Genomic DNA, 14,882 nt, shown 5'->3' with positions numbered 1-14,882 from the left:
TGGCTCAATTTCATGTAGGACTTCACATAGCACATTATTAAATTGATTGAATGTTTATGGCAGAAAACGAGTCACAAACCTTGAGGAAGCGGTGCAGGAGGAATGTGAACCAGTTGGTGAGCATCTTCTCAGCCACAGATTCAGTTCTGCAAAGACACAGCAATCCATGAATACCAATGATACTGTATGTTTGGCTAGGGTGTTCTGAATGGTTGCTACGCCATTGCTATGTGGTTGCTAAAGTGTTCTGAGTGGTTGCTAGGGTGTTGCTAGGTGTTTGCTAAGAAATTCTGGGGGACTGGTAGGGCCTTATTATGTTAGGGTGTTCTGAGAGGCTTTACCATGTTGCTACGTGGTTGCTAAAGTGTTCTGAGTGATTGCTAGGGTGTTGCTAGGTGTTTAATAAGATCTTCTGGGGGAATGGCAGGGCCTTATTATGTTAGGGTGTTCTGAGAGGCTTTACCATGTTGCTATGTGGTTTCTAAAGTGTTCCGAGTGGTTGCTAGGGTGTTGCTAGGTGTTTGCTAAGACCTGCTGGGGTAGGGTCTTATTATGTTAGGGTTTTCTGAAAGGCTTTACCATGTTGCTATGTGGTTGCTAAAGTGTTTTGAGTGGTTGCTAGGTGTTTGCTAAGACCTGCTGGGGTAGGGTCTTATTATGTTACGGTTTTCTGAAAGGCTTTACCATGTTGCTATGTGGTTGCTAAAGTGTTCTGAGTGGTTGCTAGGGTGTTGCTAGGTGTTTAATAAGATCTTCTGGGGGAATGGTAGGGCCTAATTATGTTAGAGTGTTCTGAGAGGTTTTACCATGTTGCTATGTGGTTGCTAAAGTGTTCCGAGTGGTTGCTAGGGTGTTGCTAGGTGTTTGCTAAGATCTTCTGGGGGACTAGTAGGGCCTTATTATGTTAGAGTGTTCTGACAGGTTTAACCATGTTGCTATGTGGTTGCTATTTTTTTTTTTTTTTTTTTTTTTACATGTAATGATGAATCCTCAGGTAATTGGAGAAAGGCATATGAAAGGTCATGCACCACAATTTGAGGTAGAACCTCTTACCGTCTAAGCAGCAGTTTGGGGTGGTTACGGTTCTCCAGGTTCTTTTCGATCAGGTCGGCCAGAAGCTGTTTGAGAACCACAGTGGCATATTCCATCCGTCCCTGCAGCGCCGCCATTAGGAGGGAGGCCACATTGCCGCGATCCCGCATGGAGAAGGATCTTTGAGCCTCCAATGTGTGGATGAAGGTTAGCAGGAACATCTTGTTGTGCAGCAGTTGACTGAACAAGCGCAGGGCCTTCTCCACATTAGCCGGAGACTGAGAGGAAAGGGAGCATTTGATTAAACGAAAGAAAAAGCAGGAGAACAAAAACAGAAATGGAAAAGGCAGGCAGGCAGGAAGGAAGGAGATGAGAGAAACATGGGCAACAACAATTGTTGCCTGAATGCATACTTGAAAAAAAGCTCTGCTGCGGTGAGATTTAATTGTTCTTTGCTGACTGTTTTCAAAACATTTTTTGGTAAGGCACGTCTCTAGACGGCTATTCCACTAGGGCCTTGCAGGGCTGCTGATTTCATTCTGCCTGAGGTTTTAATTAAAAAGCATGCTGAAAGAGGGGCGTTCGCTCTGAAGCTCACTACTGAGACAGCAGTACCGTAGCTTCAGAGCTTAGGGGATCTTTTTAAAGCACATCTAGGGTTTTTTTGCTTTCTTTTTTTGGCAGAAGGATTAAAAGAAAATGGTCTATGAGTAGTGGCAACCTACTTATTGGCACTTGCGAGTGACAGAGGACACCTGGGGACAGAGAAATTGAACAAGGATATTTAAAAAGTTCTCTTACGTCCAGCTCTTTTAGTACAGGGTGTTCTTCAATGCCAGGAAACATCACTCTCATAGTGTAGGTGCGATACTCCAGGAAAGGGATCTTTACACCGTCCATGTCATTCGTCAGCTCTTGGATGTCTGTCTGCAACTCAGCGAATGCTAAAAAGAGTAAAGAACAGATATATGCATTCATCAGACTGAGGATTATCTCATATTGCTTTGACAGACAGATATACTAGAGGATATTTGACAATATTCTGAGATTCCTGGCATTGGGTACAATAGCAAAAATTTAAGAACTTCATGACAGAATAATTTAAATACATTTAAGAGTGTGAATCAACTAAACAATGGTCTAATTTAACGGGTTTCCTTTGTAAAGTTTCCATTGTAGCTGGTTGTTTTGTTGATGTTGTTCAGAGACCCATTCTAATAGTCTAATTCAGCAGTTTTTAACATCCATCATGGAATCAGGCATTGGAGATTAAACTATTCATTACTGATAAATAAATAAAAAACTGAAGTTTTCTGTAATTGAGATTAAGTGCACAATAAATTTATCTTTTCTCATTTTACATTTACTTCCAAAGTAGTGAGTACTATGCAAATAAGTGTTAATTCAAAAACATATTATATAATATACACCGATCAGGCATAACATTGCCTGAATAACAGTGATTATCTCTTCATCACGGCACCTGTTAGTGTGTGGGATATATTAGGCAGTGAGTGAACATTTTGTCCTCCAAGTTGATGTGTTAGCGGGAAAAATGGGCAAGAGTCAGGATTTGAGTGAGTTTGACAAGGCCAAATTATGATGGCTAGACGACTAGGTCAGAGCATCTCCTGCAGCTCTTGTGGGGTGTTCCTGGTCTGCAGTGGTGAGTGTCTATCAAAAACGGTCCAAGGAAGGAACAGTGGTGAACAGACGGCAGGGTCATTGTGCACGCGGTGAGCGAAGGCTGGCCCGTGTGGTCAGATCAAACAGACAAGCTAATGTAGTTCAAATTGTTCAAGAAGTTAATGCTGGTTTTGATAGAAAGGTGCCAGAATACACAGTGCATCATAGTTTGTTGCGTATGGGGCTGCATAGCTGCAGACCAGTCAGAGTGACCTCGCTAACCCGTCCACCACCGAAAGCACCAACAGTGGGCACGTGAGCATCAGAACTGGACCACGGAGCAATGGAAGAAGGTGGCCTGGTCTGATGAATCCCGTTTTCTTTTACATCACGTGGATGGCTGGGTACGTGTGCGTCGCTTACCGGGGGAACACATGGCACCAGGATGAACTATGGGAAGAAGGCAAGCCGGCAGAGGCAGTGTGAAGCTTTGGGCAATGTTCTGCTGGGAAACATTGGGTCCTGCCATCCATATGGATGTTACTTTGACACGTACCACCTACCAAAGCATTGTTGCAGACCATGTACACCCTTTCATGGAAACGGTATTCCCTGGTGGCTGTGGCCTCTTTCAGCAGGATAATGTGCCCTGCCACAAAGCAAAAATGGTTCAGGAATGGTTTGAGGAAGCACAAGTTTGAGGTGTTGACTTGGCCTCCAAATTCCCCAGATCTCAATCCAATAGAGCATCTGTGAGATGTGAAACAAGTCCGATCCATGGAGGCCCCACCTCGCAACTTACAGGACTTGAAGGATCTGCTGCTAACATCTTGGTGCCAGATACCATATCAAACCTTCAGGGGTCTAGTGGAGTTAATTCTTCGATGGGCCAGGGCTCTTTTGGCAGCAAAAGTGGGACACACAATATTAGGACATAATGTTATGCCTTATCCTTGTATATTCAAGTATGTATATATATATATATATATATATATATATATATATATATATATATATATATATATACAAAGAATATTTACACCCCCAATACATAGCTACATTTAAACTACCACCTAATTTAAACAATATTTACTATATATATATATATATATATATATATATATATATATATATTTTTTTTTTTTTTTTTTTTTTATTTAAGAAAAGGCTCTATCGATGCGCGTTTCAACAGTTTCAGCCACCTCTCTGGGAAAGTATGCCCACTGACACGAAACAGAAAGGAAAAATAAATCTATAAAAATTGCATAAAAAGAAAAGTTTCATATATTTCAGTATCTCATGGCATTCTTTTAACAAATGCATAAATAACACCGCACCGTGTCTGCCTGAGCTACAGATTCTTTTAAAGCTGTGAATAAAACCGGTATCAAAGGATGAGGACATTATGACGTCATGACCCAGTTCAATCCTTCCACAAAGACTGCGTCAAACTCTGCAAGAATCCAGGCTACTGCAGTGTGAGAGCGCCTCCGACTCGCTCTCGTTCTCAATGCAACTGCACACCAGGGGCCCACGGGACACCTCGCGCAACAAAATAATACATCACAGCTTCATTTGATTTATCCTACGGGTTAAAACCATTAGTAGCTAATTAAAACACTCCACACACCTGTCAGAAGCAGCTTGGCACGGGCTATAGGCAGCGCAGATGCTGAAGTAACCGAAAATCGTACCTTCCTTGCACTCCAGCGCAACACGGGACTCCAGATTGTCCATCTGCAACTGCAGGCGTTTGAGTGTGCGGTCAGCGTCCCTTGTCTTGCGCTTGTAGGCGATGAGCACAGCGATGATGGCGATGAGGAGGACGCCTCCGCCCGCTCCGATCCCGATGATGGCAGGCAGCGTGAGAGTGCTGTCGGAATAGATGTGAAGCATTCCGGGAGAATATTCCAAGCCGCCCACGAGAATCTACACGCACAGACAAAAGAAACCATTAGAAGTCAAAGTATGGGTCAGGGCTCAATGTTAAGGATTTGTTCTACTGGCCCAGTCAGGCCCTACCAAAATGTTTCCTGGCCCTGCCACAAACCGAGTGGGCTAGTGACGATTCCAGTCTTTCGCTCTGGCCCCGGGCAGTCCTTATTGTCGAGCCCTGATGGATGGGGTAATGGGTTGAGCGCAGGCCCTTCAATCTAACAACCCCGTCGGCTTTAGCGGGTCATAACGAGGTCTTTTGATTGGCCGAGGGCACTCATACTGTTTCTTCTCGAAGGAAATCAGCTTGCAATTAGAATTACCACAGAATTATGAACTTGTTTGACACGTTCACGTCGCGTTCCATCACCTGCGGTGAGAGAACAATAGTTTTCCACCTCCTTTAGGCACAGTGACCACTAATCCACATCAAATTACTTCAAAACGTCACTTAGGCACAGGTGTTGCAGGCAATTAGGCACAAATCAGCAGGTAATGGAGGTCTAGTTAGGGTTTCGGGTCCGAGCGAGGCGTGGCACCAGGAGCTCAGCCTCGCACTATTCGCGGACCAATTAAACGCGGCATCCAGCCATCTGTCCTAACGAGTTTCACCTTTCCGCGGCTGCTCGGGCCCTGCGTGGCTGCATGAATTATTGAGACTTGGTGATAGAGGGGAACAAAGTGAATCCTGGAGTGCTGTCGATATGTGTCAGGTCATTAGCTGAGCACTCGGCTACCCGGCACTCTCAATCCCACTGTGTCTCTCTCACTCTCCCCCCCCCCCCCCCCCCCTTTTCTATGGGTGTTTCTCCACACTGTGTATTCACAAACTGGAACTCAACTGAATAATCAGCTCTTTGATATAACTTATCTTTGTTTCCACAGAGCTCATGCTAATCAATAAAACGGGAGGGGGTTGGACCGAATTAAGGGGTGTAATGTGAACGCATACCTCAAATCGAGATGTATGGATTAGGGTTTCACCGGTTCATGCCACAGCTAAGAGACTTAGACTTGGATTTTATTAGAATTGATCTGTTGAGATGCTATTGATCAGTTCTGAACATCATTACTCTGAAAAAGTTTGCTTTTAGGAAATGGTAAAGGCAAAAAATTAAGCGATTTAATAAAATCGAATGAAACTTTCTGAAGAAAATCTGCACATATCCATGTAGGTCAGGACAAGATGTTGTGTGCTACGTGTTGCTATGTAGTTCAGAGGTGCGAATCTTTGGGTTAGCAGTGGATTGATTTGATTCATGATTCACTCATTTATATTTATATATATATGAGCAAAGGGGGCTGTGAAAATAAATCTGCATTGTTTATCCTTTTGATCTTTCATCGAAATAAAACAATTGAATTGAAATACTAAATGAAATACATTTTCTCTACTTCACATAAGCCACAATTATTGGCAAATAACCCATTTTATTATTAACCCATTTGGTTATCCAAATATATACATTTGTTTACTTTCATCTGACCAAAGAAGCCTTTGAACTTTTGACGTTCCGGTCGTGTCTGACAACTGAATATGCTGGAGTTTGTTTTTGGACGAGCGAGAAGGATTTTTCTTGAACCCCTCCCAAACAACATGTGGTGATGTAGGTGCTGTTTGATACATTTTTAGGCTTTCTGACCCCAAAACCTAACTAGTCTATGCGATTCTCCATTTGTGGACCTTGGAGAGTCTTTGTCCACCGAAACTATTCTCGAAACCATGCATTAGGACAATACACACGTCTTCTTTTAGGCAGATTTGTAAAATCTTTAGTTGATTGGAACTTCTTAATTATTGCCCAGATGGTGCAAATGGGGATTTTCAATACTTTAGCTATTTTTTTAAAACCACTTTCTATTTTGAGCTGCGGATCAGAACTATATTCTTTGGTTTTACTCACCGTGATGAATGTTTAAATATATTTATGAAGACTTTAGACGCCTCAACTCCTATAAAGAGACGACGGTAACTCCTGTGAGAACTTCAGATGACGCAACTCTGAATCAACATGCACCAAATCTAAATTCTGCTATACATCCTAATCATTGTTAACATGTATTTATTACTTCAATGAGCTCATTGTTTCTGCCTTAATTTAATATGTTAAGTTACTACTTTGCTAGCTAACTACATACATTTCTGAAATACACAATTTGGACAGCTCCACCGGATAACGGATCACTCTAAATTGTAATGTAGACACATGATTTTCTGTAAAGCTCCTTTGAATTTTTTTCAAATTTTTTGCTCCTTTGATGTATTGTGAAAAGCGCTATAGAAATAAATGTGAATTGAGTTGAATTGATTAAGGGAATTTGGCCTTTGTGTTTTACTCCTATGGAACAGGAAGTCATTGATGGATAATTTTATGCTCCTAGTCAACCTGGTGTGCTAAAATAATGACGTAAATATGAATGGGAATATACTTCAGAGATATTTTACTCATAAATATTTCTAGGGGTGCCAATAAGTAGACTAGACAATTAAAAAGCCAACATGCATTAGACTTTCAAATGTTTTACTTCAATGAAAGGTTAGATTTTTTAGCGAAAAAAAACCAAAAAAACCAAACGAAAGATCAAAAAGATAAACGATGCAGATATAACGAACACAAATAATTCAGTCATATTTCAAGAGTGATGCAAATGAATTGACACCTCTAATTAAAAAGCAACATGATTTGAGACATCATGTCCGTCACATACAGCACAGGACGAACTGCTAAAGCTTAATACATAGGTTTAGGGGTTTGTTCAAATGACTAACGCCAAGCATGAGTAATAATAATAATGATGATTCCTGAGCATCCACTAATGAAAGCTGTTATGATCAATAAAGGGGACTGAACATGTTTCAAATGCTCTCTCTAAGCATATGTCAGGGACCATGAAGGTTATGAAGGATTCCTGTCTACTGTTTGTAATAATTGTTTGAGCTGCCACGAGAGCAGAAAGCTAGATTAGGAGGGAAATTGCTTGTATCAGCGCTCCCTATAATCCTAATAAGTACTTAATGTACTGCGAGCCACTTCCAGTTGACCTTTATGTTTTCTGTTTTAGCATTAAGGTAAAAGATGGCCATGCAGCAGTAGCTTATTATGAGATTGATTAAATAAAGCGCACAATGCCCGAGTCCATGCAAACCAAACATTCAGCATTTTCACCATCTTATGGCCATCAATTCATTTTCTGCCACCTTTATTGGTTGATATACAATAACCACAGTCATAAATTCTCAGTCAGCGCATTGAAAGGTGAGAGTGTTTAGCTCTCCGCCAGCAAGAGAGGCTCGTTATAGATTAGGTGTTTATAATGCATGATGGGAAAATGTCAGCAGCATGATCCTCACCATCACTCGCTGTTCTCCGGTCAGATCTGGTGAATCGCAGAGCAGCTGAGATTCAGAGACTGTTAACAGACAGGGCGTTTCTCCAATCATCACGCTGTAATTCAGCCGAGCGTTACCGGGAGCAGGAGGGATGAGGTTCTTGCCCTGTTTACAGATGTAGGCACAGAGAAAGTTGAGTTAAATACTAACATTATATACCTTTTAATGCCTGTTTTTTAGACACATTATTAAAATAATCACAATGATTATTTTCTTGAAAAATATTTATTTACAATTGTGTTTTATGCACAGAAAAATAAAATGATTTCAACACGCAACATGACTAGGACATTGAATTCACGCAATGCAACTGAGGAAAAATGTAAATTAGAGATGATGAGATTTTGACAAAGGTCATGCCTTCAAGATGATAGGTGATCCTGGTTTGACCTCCAGAATCCCAGCATTCCCAAGAGGGTCAAAGGTCGGGTTAGGATAGTACGTGAAAGGAGTTCCATTGAGGATGAGGAGGGCGGATACATGGTCCAGGATGAAGCCGAACTCATCCGGGTGAACGCCAATCTCTGGAGCCTGACGTTTGGTGTAGATTATGCCCGGAGCCAAGCAAGTCATGGCGGAGTCATTCACCACCATACAAACCTGCAGAAGAACATCCAGACATTATGTAGCGAAAGCAGTATCGCATAAACAACATGCTGTCCCGTAATGATGGTGGGGGCACAGAGAGGAGAAGGACAGCTGGTCGGGAACTCACGTTTGTGGTCTCCACTCCTCCATATTTGGCTCTGACTTTGGGTTCCTGAATGGTTAGCAGATTGGTTCCTGTGACCGTGAGGGTGGTGCTGCCGCTATCAGAACAAACAAGTAAAACTCGTTTCATTTAGGTTCTACTAGTAAAATACTAACTAACTAACTAACTAACTAACTAACTGAAAAAAAGTTTTCATTTTTCCCCCCAACATATTTTCTGTACAGATAAAAAGCAATCAGAGAAAGCACTGCAACAGTCACATCAAATTTTCATCCAAGCTGGTGGGATGACTGTAGTTTTTTTATATTTCAATACTTGAGCTTGCTATACATTCCTTGTGCTAATTAGACTACCGAGTCATTGGCATATGCTGTGAGAGAGTTTCTGCTCTGTTAGTGTCCCAATTCATCTATTTATGAAATTCCATCAGGCTTAGGAATGCCTTTTTTGAAGTTAACAAGACCTTGTGTAGACAGCAGACAGTAAGGTATCTCACTAGGGTTTAGAGCGGAGCCGTTGAGTGTGTTTTAGGTTGTGTACACGTACTTGATAATGCTCCAGTTGGGCTCTACGCTGGAAATGGTAGGATCTTCGGTGTAAATGTAACGCGTATCGCTGGTGACCTCCGCCTTGTCGATGAACAGCTTGACAGATGAAGCCCCAGAGCCCGATGCTGATGGTGGCGTCACACAAACAATCTCACGCACTGTTCTCCTGTCAGAACAAAACATGAAGTTAAATTATATAACCAGAAATATTTGATGCAATTTTGACCATTATCATTTACAAATTTAAAAAATGAATCAAAATTGCCTGCATAAACTGCTCAAACAAGCCTACAGTGGTCTTGTCTGGCTTTAAGATGGTTTATTTGGTTGGCCAAGATGGCCAAGCTGGTGTTTAACTGGTCAGCCATCTGGTCTCCCAGTAGAAAAGTGTAGAAATCCCCTCTAAAAACATCCAAACAGACCAACTTGACCAGGCTGACCACCTTAGATTTAAGGGTTAAGCTGTTTTTTAAGCAGGTTGAAAAGACCTCTAATGTGTTTTGGATGCTGGGCTGGACTTCTATGGTCAACCAGCTTCACCAGCTAATTTTTGTTTGTGAACAACATGGCTAGACCAGCATAAACCAGTTTAGAGTTGCCGGCCTTTTCAGTAAGAAAATCAGACCTGCTTTAAAGGCACCATAATGTCACATTTATTATATAGTACATATTTTATTATATATTTTTTGTGTGTTAACGTATAACGTATAATCCATTTCAAACGAAACAAGCCCTGTAGTCATTAAATATTCAAAATAAATCAACATGGGTATGGACAAATATGCATACTTTATAGGGCTGTAACGATATGCGATATGAAATCGAAATCGCAATACGCAGGTCCACGAACCTGTATCGCGATGTGAGAAGGCAGAATCGCGACACACCCCTTCCAACTGCCAGAATTATCCTTTCTGTCCAGGTCCAACTTTTAAGTCAGCAGTATGGCAACATTTCAGCTACCCGGTGGAGAACAAGGATGGCAATCGTGTAGTTGACAAGACCCACACAATTTGCCGTAAGTGTTTCAAGAAGCTTCCCCAACCGGCTGGCAACGTGGTGTGAGCGTGGCGTTTCTGTTGCGTGCCATCCGCGGGGCGGCTGCATGGCGTTTTCTCTTTCTTTGCACACCAGAAGCGTGTCTGACGCGGCACTTCTGTTGGTATTGATGTACAGGAGGCCCTATACTTCATGTTAAATATATATTGCCTATTGGTACCGCATAGAAAACGTCGGCAGTAGCCTATTGACCCTACAGATATATGGTATTGACGACAAAATAGGCTACAGAATACTGTACAGAATAAAACTGTTTTGTCCCCCCCATATCGAGGTTTGTATCGTACCGTTGGTCTAAAATCGTGATACGAACCGAATCGTGGGTTTGGTGTATCGTTACAGCCCTAATGCTTTATGCAAATGTACATTTATTATTAGTGAAACCATACTTATTCAATAATAATCAATAATACAACATGAAGACTAGCCATGTATCAAAGATCATAGATGTTTTTCAAAGAACTTGTTCATGTCTCTTAAAAATTCAGAATAAGCTGTGATTTCTCTCATTTTAAGAATATAAATAGAGGGCGTTTTTACACTGGCAGTTTAGTTCAGCACAGGGCACAGTCCGTATGAAAGATCGGTAATGTGAAAGAGGACATAAGAGCGCACCTTTACCACACCATACCTGGAGGAGGTTGTGACAAGTAGGGATATAGTGTGGCCCCTTTAAGAGCTGGAATATAGTGTGGCCCCTTTAAGAGCTGGAATATAATGTGGCCCCTTTAAGAGCTGGAATATAGTGTGGCCCCTTTAAGAGCTGGAATATAGTGTGGCCCCTTTAAGAGCCGGAATACAGTGTGGCCCCTTTAAGAGCTGGAATATAGTGTGGCCCCTTTAAGAGCTGGAATATAGTGTGGCCCCTTTAAGAGCTGGAATATAGTGTGACCCCTTTAAGAGCTGGAATATAGTGTGGCCCCTTTAAGAGCTGGAATATAGTGTGGCCCCTTTAAGAGCCGGAATACAGTGTGGCCCCTTTAAGAGCTGGAATAGAGTGTGGCCCCTTTAAGAGCTGGAATATAGTGTGGCCCCTTTAAGAGCTGGAATACAGTGTGGCTCCTTTAAGAGATGGTAGGTTTCTATTGAACTGCCGGTATTTTGTGTGTGCACGCTGAACTGTGGCGCAATTCATGTGAACAGTGTGAGAAACACGGACTCGGGAGCACTCTTTTTTAGAAAAGTAACCTGCGTATTAGTTTTAGCCGATCGTAATGTATTTAGTTCAATAAAACACATGTACTGTAAGTGTGATGATGTTAATGATTTACCTCGGATATGAGCGAGAGTGAGCTTCAGTGTATTCACGCATCACGCTCGGACTGAAGAGAATGTGCTCAGTGTAAAAATGCATTTTTCTTTTGACTTGGAATCTTAATAAAAGTTCAACAGAAATGATGGTAGCTTGTAGGCAATAACTGCACTTTGATTTAGAAAAGTAATATTAATGTTAACTGTTTTCTTTCCCTATTAATATTTGCTGTTGCATCTTTTACTTCTTCGGCTTATCTAAATTTTTCCAACTACGGGCTAGGCCACGGATCAAACAGAAAATGCGCGCTGGGTTAATCGCGCGTTAATAACTTTAGTTCCGTTAAAATTAATTTGCGTTAACACGTTAATTTTGACAGCCCTAGTAGTCATTAAATATTCATAACTTAAAAAATTGCATATAAAATTATATATCCATAAACGCATATTATATATAATTATTTATAATATATATAGATTTATTCTAAATAAACATTTAATTACTACAGTACTTATTATTAGCTGAAATTAAATGAGAGTTAAAATATTATACATATATTTATTTACTTTTAATCTATTTTTCTAAACATTTTATTTATTTATTTATTTATTTATTGGTTCTTTACCAGAAAGACAACATGGCTAGACCAGCATAAACCAGTCTAGAGTAGCATGGCAATTCATGCTGGTCTTTTCATTCAGGAAATGAAAACACTATCAAATGTATGTCTTCTAACTAAGCAGATGTTTCTGCAGTTTAATCACCACACAGTTCACTAACAATCAGAACTAGTAATGCATCATGTTTCTTGGCACATGAGCATGTGGATGTACTTGAGGAGGGCCATGCACGCTCATTTGATTTCATGTGGAAATGACACATCTCGCTTCCTGCGAAGTCCAACTGTATCCCACAGATGTCGAGAGACACAGATGTGATCCGTGCCAGAAGATCCGTTTAAAAGCTGACAGAAGAGCTGCTCACCTGACAAACAGACACTCTTCCTGGGCCAAAAGCACGGTCACGGTGCTCCCGGCGTCCAGATGTCGGCCTGAGATAGTCAGCCTGGTCCCGCCGGACACGGGCCCTTTCTCCGGCCGCACCCGGTTGAAACTCGGAGTCTAGAGGGACGAGAGAAACGCCGGTAACTTCCGAACAGATGGAGCTTGCTGCGGCTTGATACAGACGCTCAAGCGTGCACTTGTTTTCCCCATTCTGGTACTACACGAAAAGATTACACTCATCACTGTAATAGAAATGTCCTGTTTGCTCTCGCTCCGTGCAGGGCTCGTTTGTTTGGGCGCAGGACCTGTCAGGCGCTGCTGCAGCGCCGTCTTCTCGCAGTAATTAGTTGCATACCTGTGTAATTGGTTGGAGTGCGTGTTTTCATTTGCTTTACCCTTCTGCACGACTGAAGCTGCCTGGACGCTATTGATTAGATGTTGAGGGAATCCAGGCAGGGTCATCCATTTATATACGTGTGTGAGTGTGTGTACGTACAGCTCCTGGGCTCAGGATAATAGACTAATGCCCTATTCCTGCTGGGCACCACTTAAAACTCAGCAGGGAGGAAGGGGTAATTGTGTCATTCTTTACATCCCCCTTCCCTTCAACTACATTATCACATGGGCTCCACCGGTTGATTTGATTGGCTAACAGGATGTAGGAAAGGGGAATCCTAACGATTCATCGGTTTCAAGAGCAAAATCCGATTGGCTGAGTCTCCAAGGATGGATACATATTGATTAGCTGCTGGTAAATCACCACAAACAAAATGTTAGCAGCGATAAGGCAATCAATACAAAAAGAATGATTAAAATAAAATAGCTACGTCTAAAAATCGAAGGCAGTTGCCTCACTGGCCAGTCAGGTGCTGTTATGTGTTTGAAGCCACTGGAAACTGCCTTAAAAGGCGCCATAATGGCAAATTTAATATCCAAATTTTTTTTTAAAAAAAAATTCTAATTTGAGTGTTTAGTAATTACAATGCTTATGTTTTGGCAAAAATGGAATCATACGTTGGATAAAAAAGAAAAAAATAATAAATCAAAAGGCAAAAAATAAATAGACACACATATGTATATATAGTGTGTTGTGTGTGTATATTTTTTTTTGCCTTTTTTATTTATTTATTTTTTACTTTTTATGACATTTAATTATATATATCATAATTAAATATATAATATAAATAATAATAATAATAATCAAAATACAGTATATATTTTATTTAATTTAAAAAAAAATAACATTTCTTTTCAGCTACGAAATAACCACAGTAGTGATTAAATATAAATATTAAAAATAAATAAAGAAAAATGGACATTAATCAACTTTTCCCAACCCCTACAGCTTTTATTCTGCCAGCCAATCACTGAACTGCGCATACCGGATTTTGTCTTGATGTCTTCCACCCTCCATATACTGTCCTATATATGACAATATTTAACATATCTAACAAATTTTTTCAAGTTTCATCAAACATAGCTAATACGTCTTAAAAAGTAGAGGTCTTACCACAAAAGAGTATGTCTGAGACGACTGGGTACGATACTCTGCACTGCAGTCGCCAATACACAACTCCACCGGACCACCAGGCGGACTCGACATCAGAGATTCTTCCATATCACACACAATCCTGCAGGTCAAGAACAAACACAGAAATCAAAGGTCAGAGGAATACCACTGGGCAAAGAAGGGTTAATGATCAGAAAAGCATTCAATATAAGAAAAGCTTTCCAACACTGGAGAGACCAGTTTCTGCTCCACACATCAGTAACATTGGTTTTTGCTTTCACCGAGCCAAGATAGGCTGTTGTTGTAATGCTAGCCTTAGTAACAGGACAGTTTGAGTGTCATTGTTTGTCTGGTTCAGCTAGGATAAAGAGACATCGAGCTTTGTTTATTTGGGTTGATTTCAAATATCAACAGTGTTTCTCAGAAACTGCTTACTACACCTTTAACTAGTAGTGGCATGAGATGTATGAAGCTGAATTTGTAGTGTATAATATTTGATATAACCCACCTCTCAGCGCTGATGTATTCAGAGCCCGCAGGGTTGCAGCGGACTCCCGCCACACGCACATGTGTGATCTCTCGAACCTGCAGCCCCAGATTCTCTCCTTCAATGGTCACGCGTGTGCCGCCCTCCTTCGGCCCCGTCAGTGGACGGATCTGTGGGGACAGAGATGATATAAAAGAAACGCATTTCAAAAACTGTAAAGGTCAGCGCTCTGAAAGGTGCAGTCTGGGATATCTGCCATTCAAGAGGACTGTGTATTTTGTGTGTTTTCAACCATACTGTGAGGGACACATTTCTTAAAAATGACT

General features: G+C 41.1%; 1 protein-coding gene across 1 annotated transcript in view; it reads right to left on the bottom strand.

The window, feature by feature from the left end:
• Window positions 1-14,882, bottom strand: part of plxna3 (plexin A3) — a 220,160-nt gene that overhangs the window by 18,631 nt on the left and 186,647 nt on the right. Inside the window, exons 13-23 of the mRNA XM_067414327.1 lie at window positions 14,578-14,726; window positions 14,070-14,190; window positions 12,540-12,676; window positions 9,243-9,410; window positions 8,700-8,793; window positions 8,345-8,584; window positions 7,946-8,089; window positions 4,353-4,587; window positions 1,834-1,976; window positions 1,054-1,310; window positions 80-146 (exon numbers count right to left, since the gene is read on the bottom strand). Coding sequence (XP_067270428.1) covers window positions 80-146; window positions 1,054-1,310; window positions 1,834-1,976; window positions 4,353-4,587; window positions 7,946-8,089; window positions 8,345-8,584; window positions 8,700-8,793; window positions 9,243-9,410; window positions 12,540-12,676; window positions 14,070-14,190; window positions 14,578-14,726 — 1,755 coding nt within the window. The remainder of the gene's footprint in view (window positions 1-79; window positions 147-1,053; window positions 1,311-1,833; window positions 1,977-4,352; window positions 4,588-7,945; window positions 8,090-8,344; window positions 8,585-8,699; window positions 8,794-9,242; window positions 9,411-12,539; window positions 12,677-14,069; window positions 14,191-14,577; window positions 14,727-14,882) is intronic.

Source organism: Pseudorasbora parva, chromosome 13 (genome assembly GCF_024679245.1).
Source record: "Pseudorasbora parva isolate DD20220531a chromosome 13, ASM2467924v1, whole genome shotgun sequence".
In the NCBI taxonomy this organism is placed as follows: domain Eukaryota; kingdom Metazoa; phylum Chordata; class Actinopteri; order Cypriniformes; family Gobionidae; genus Pseudorasbora; species Pseudorasbora parva.
This window is presented reverse-complemented; position numbering and strand designations above follow the sequence as displayed.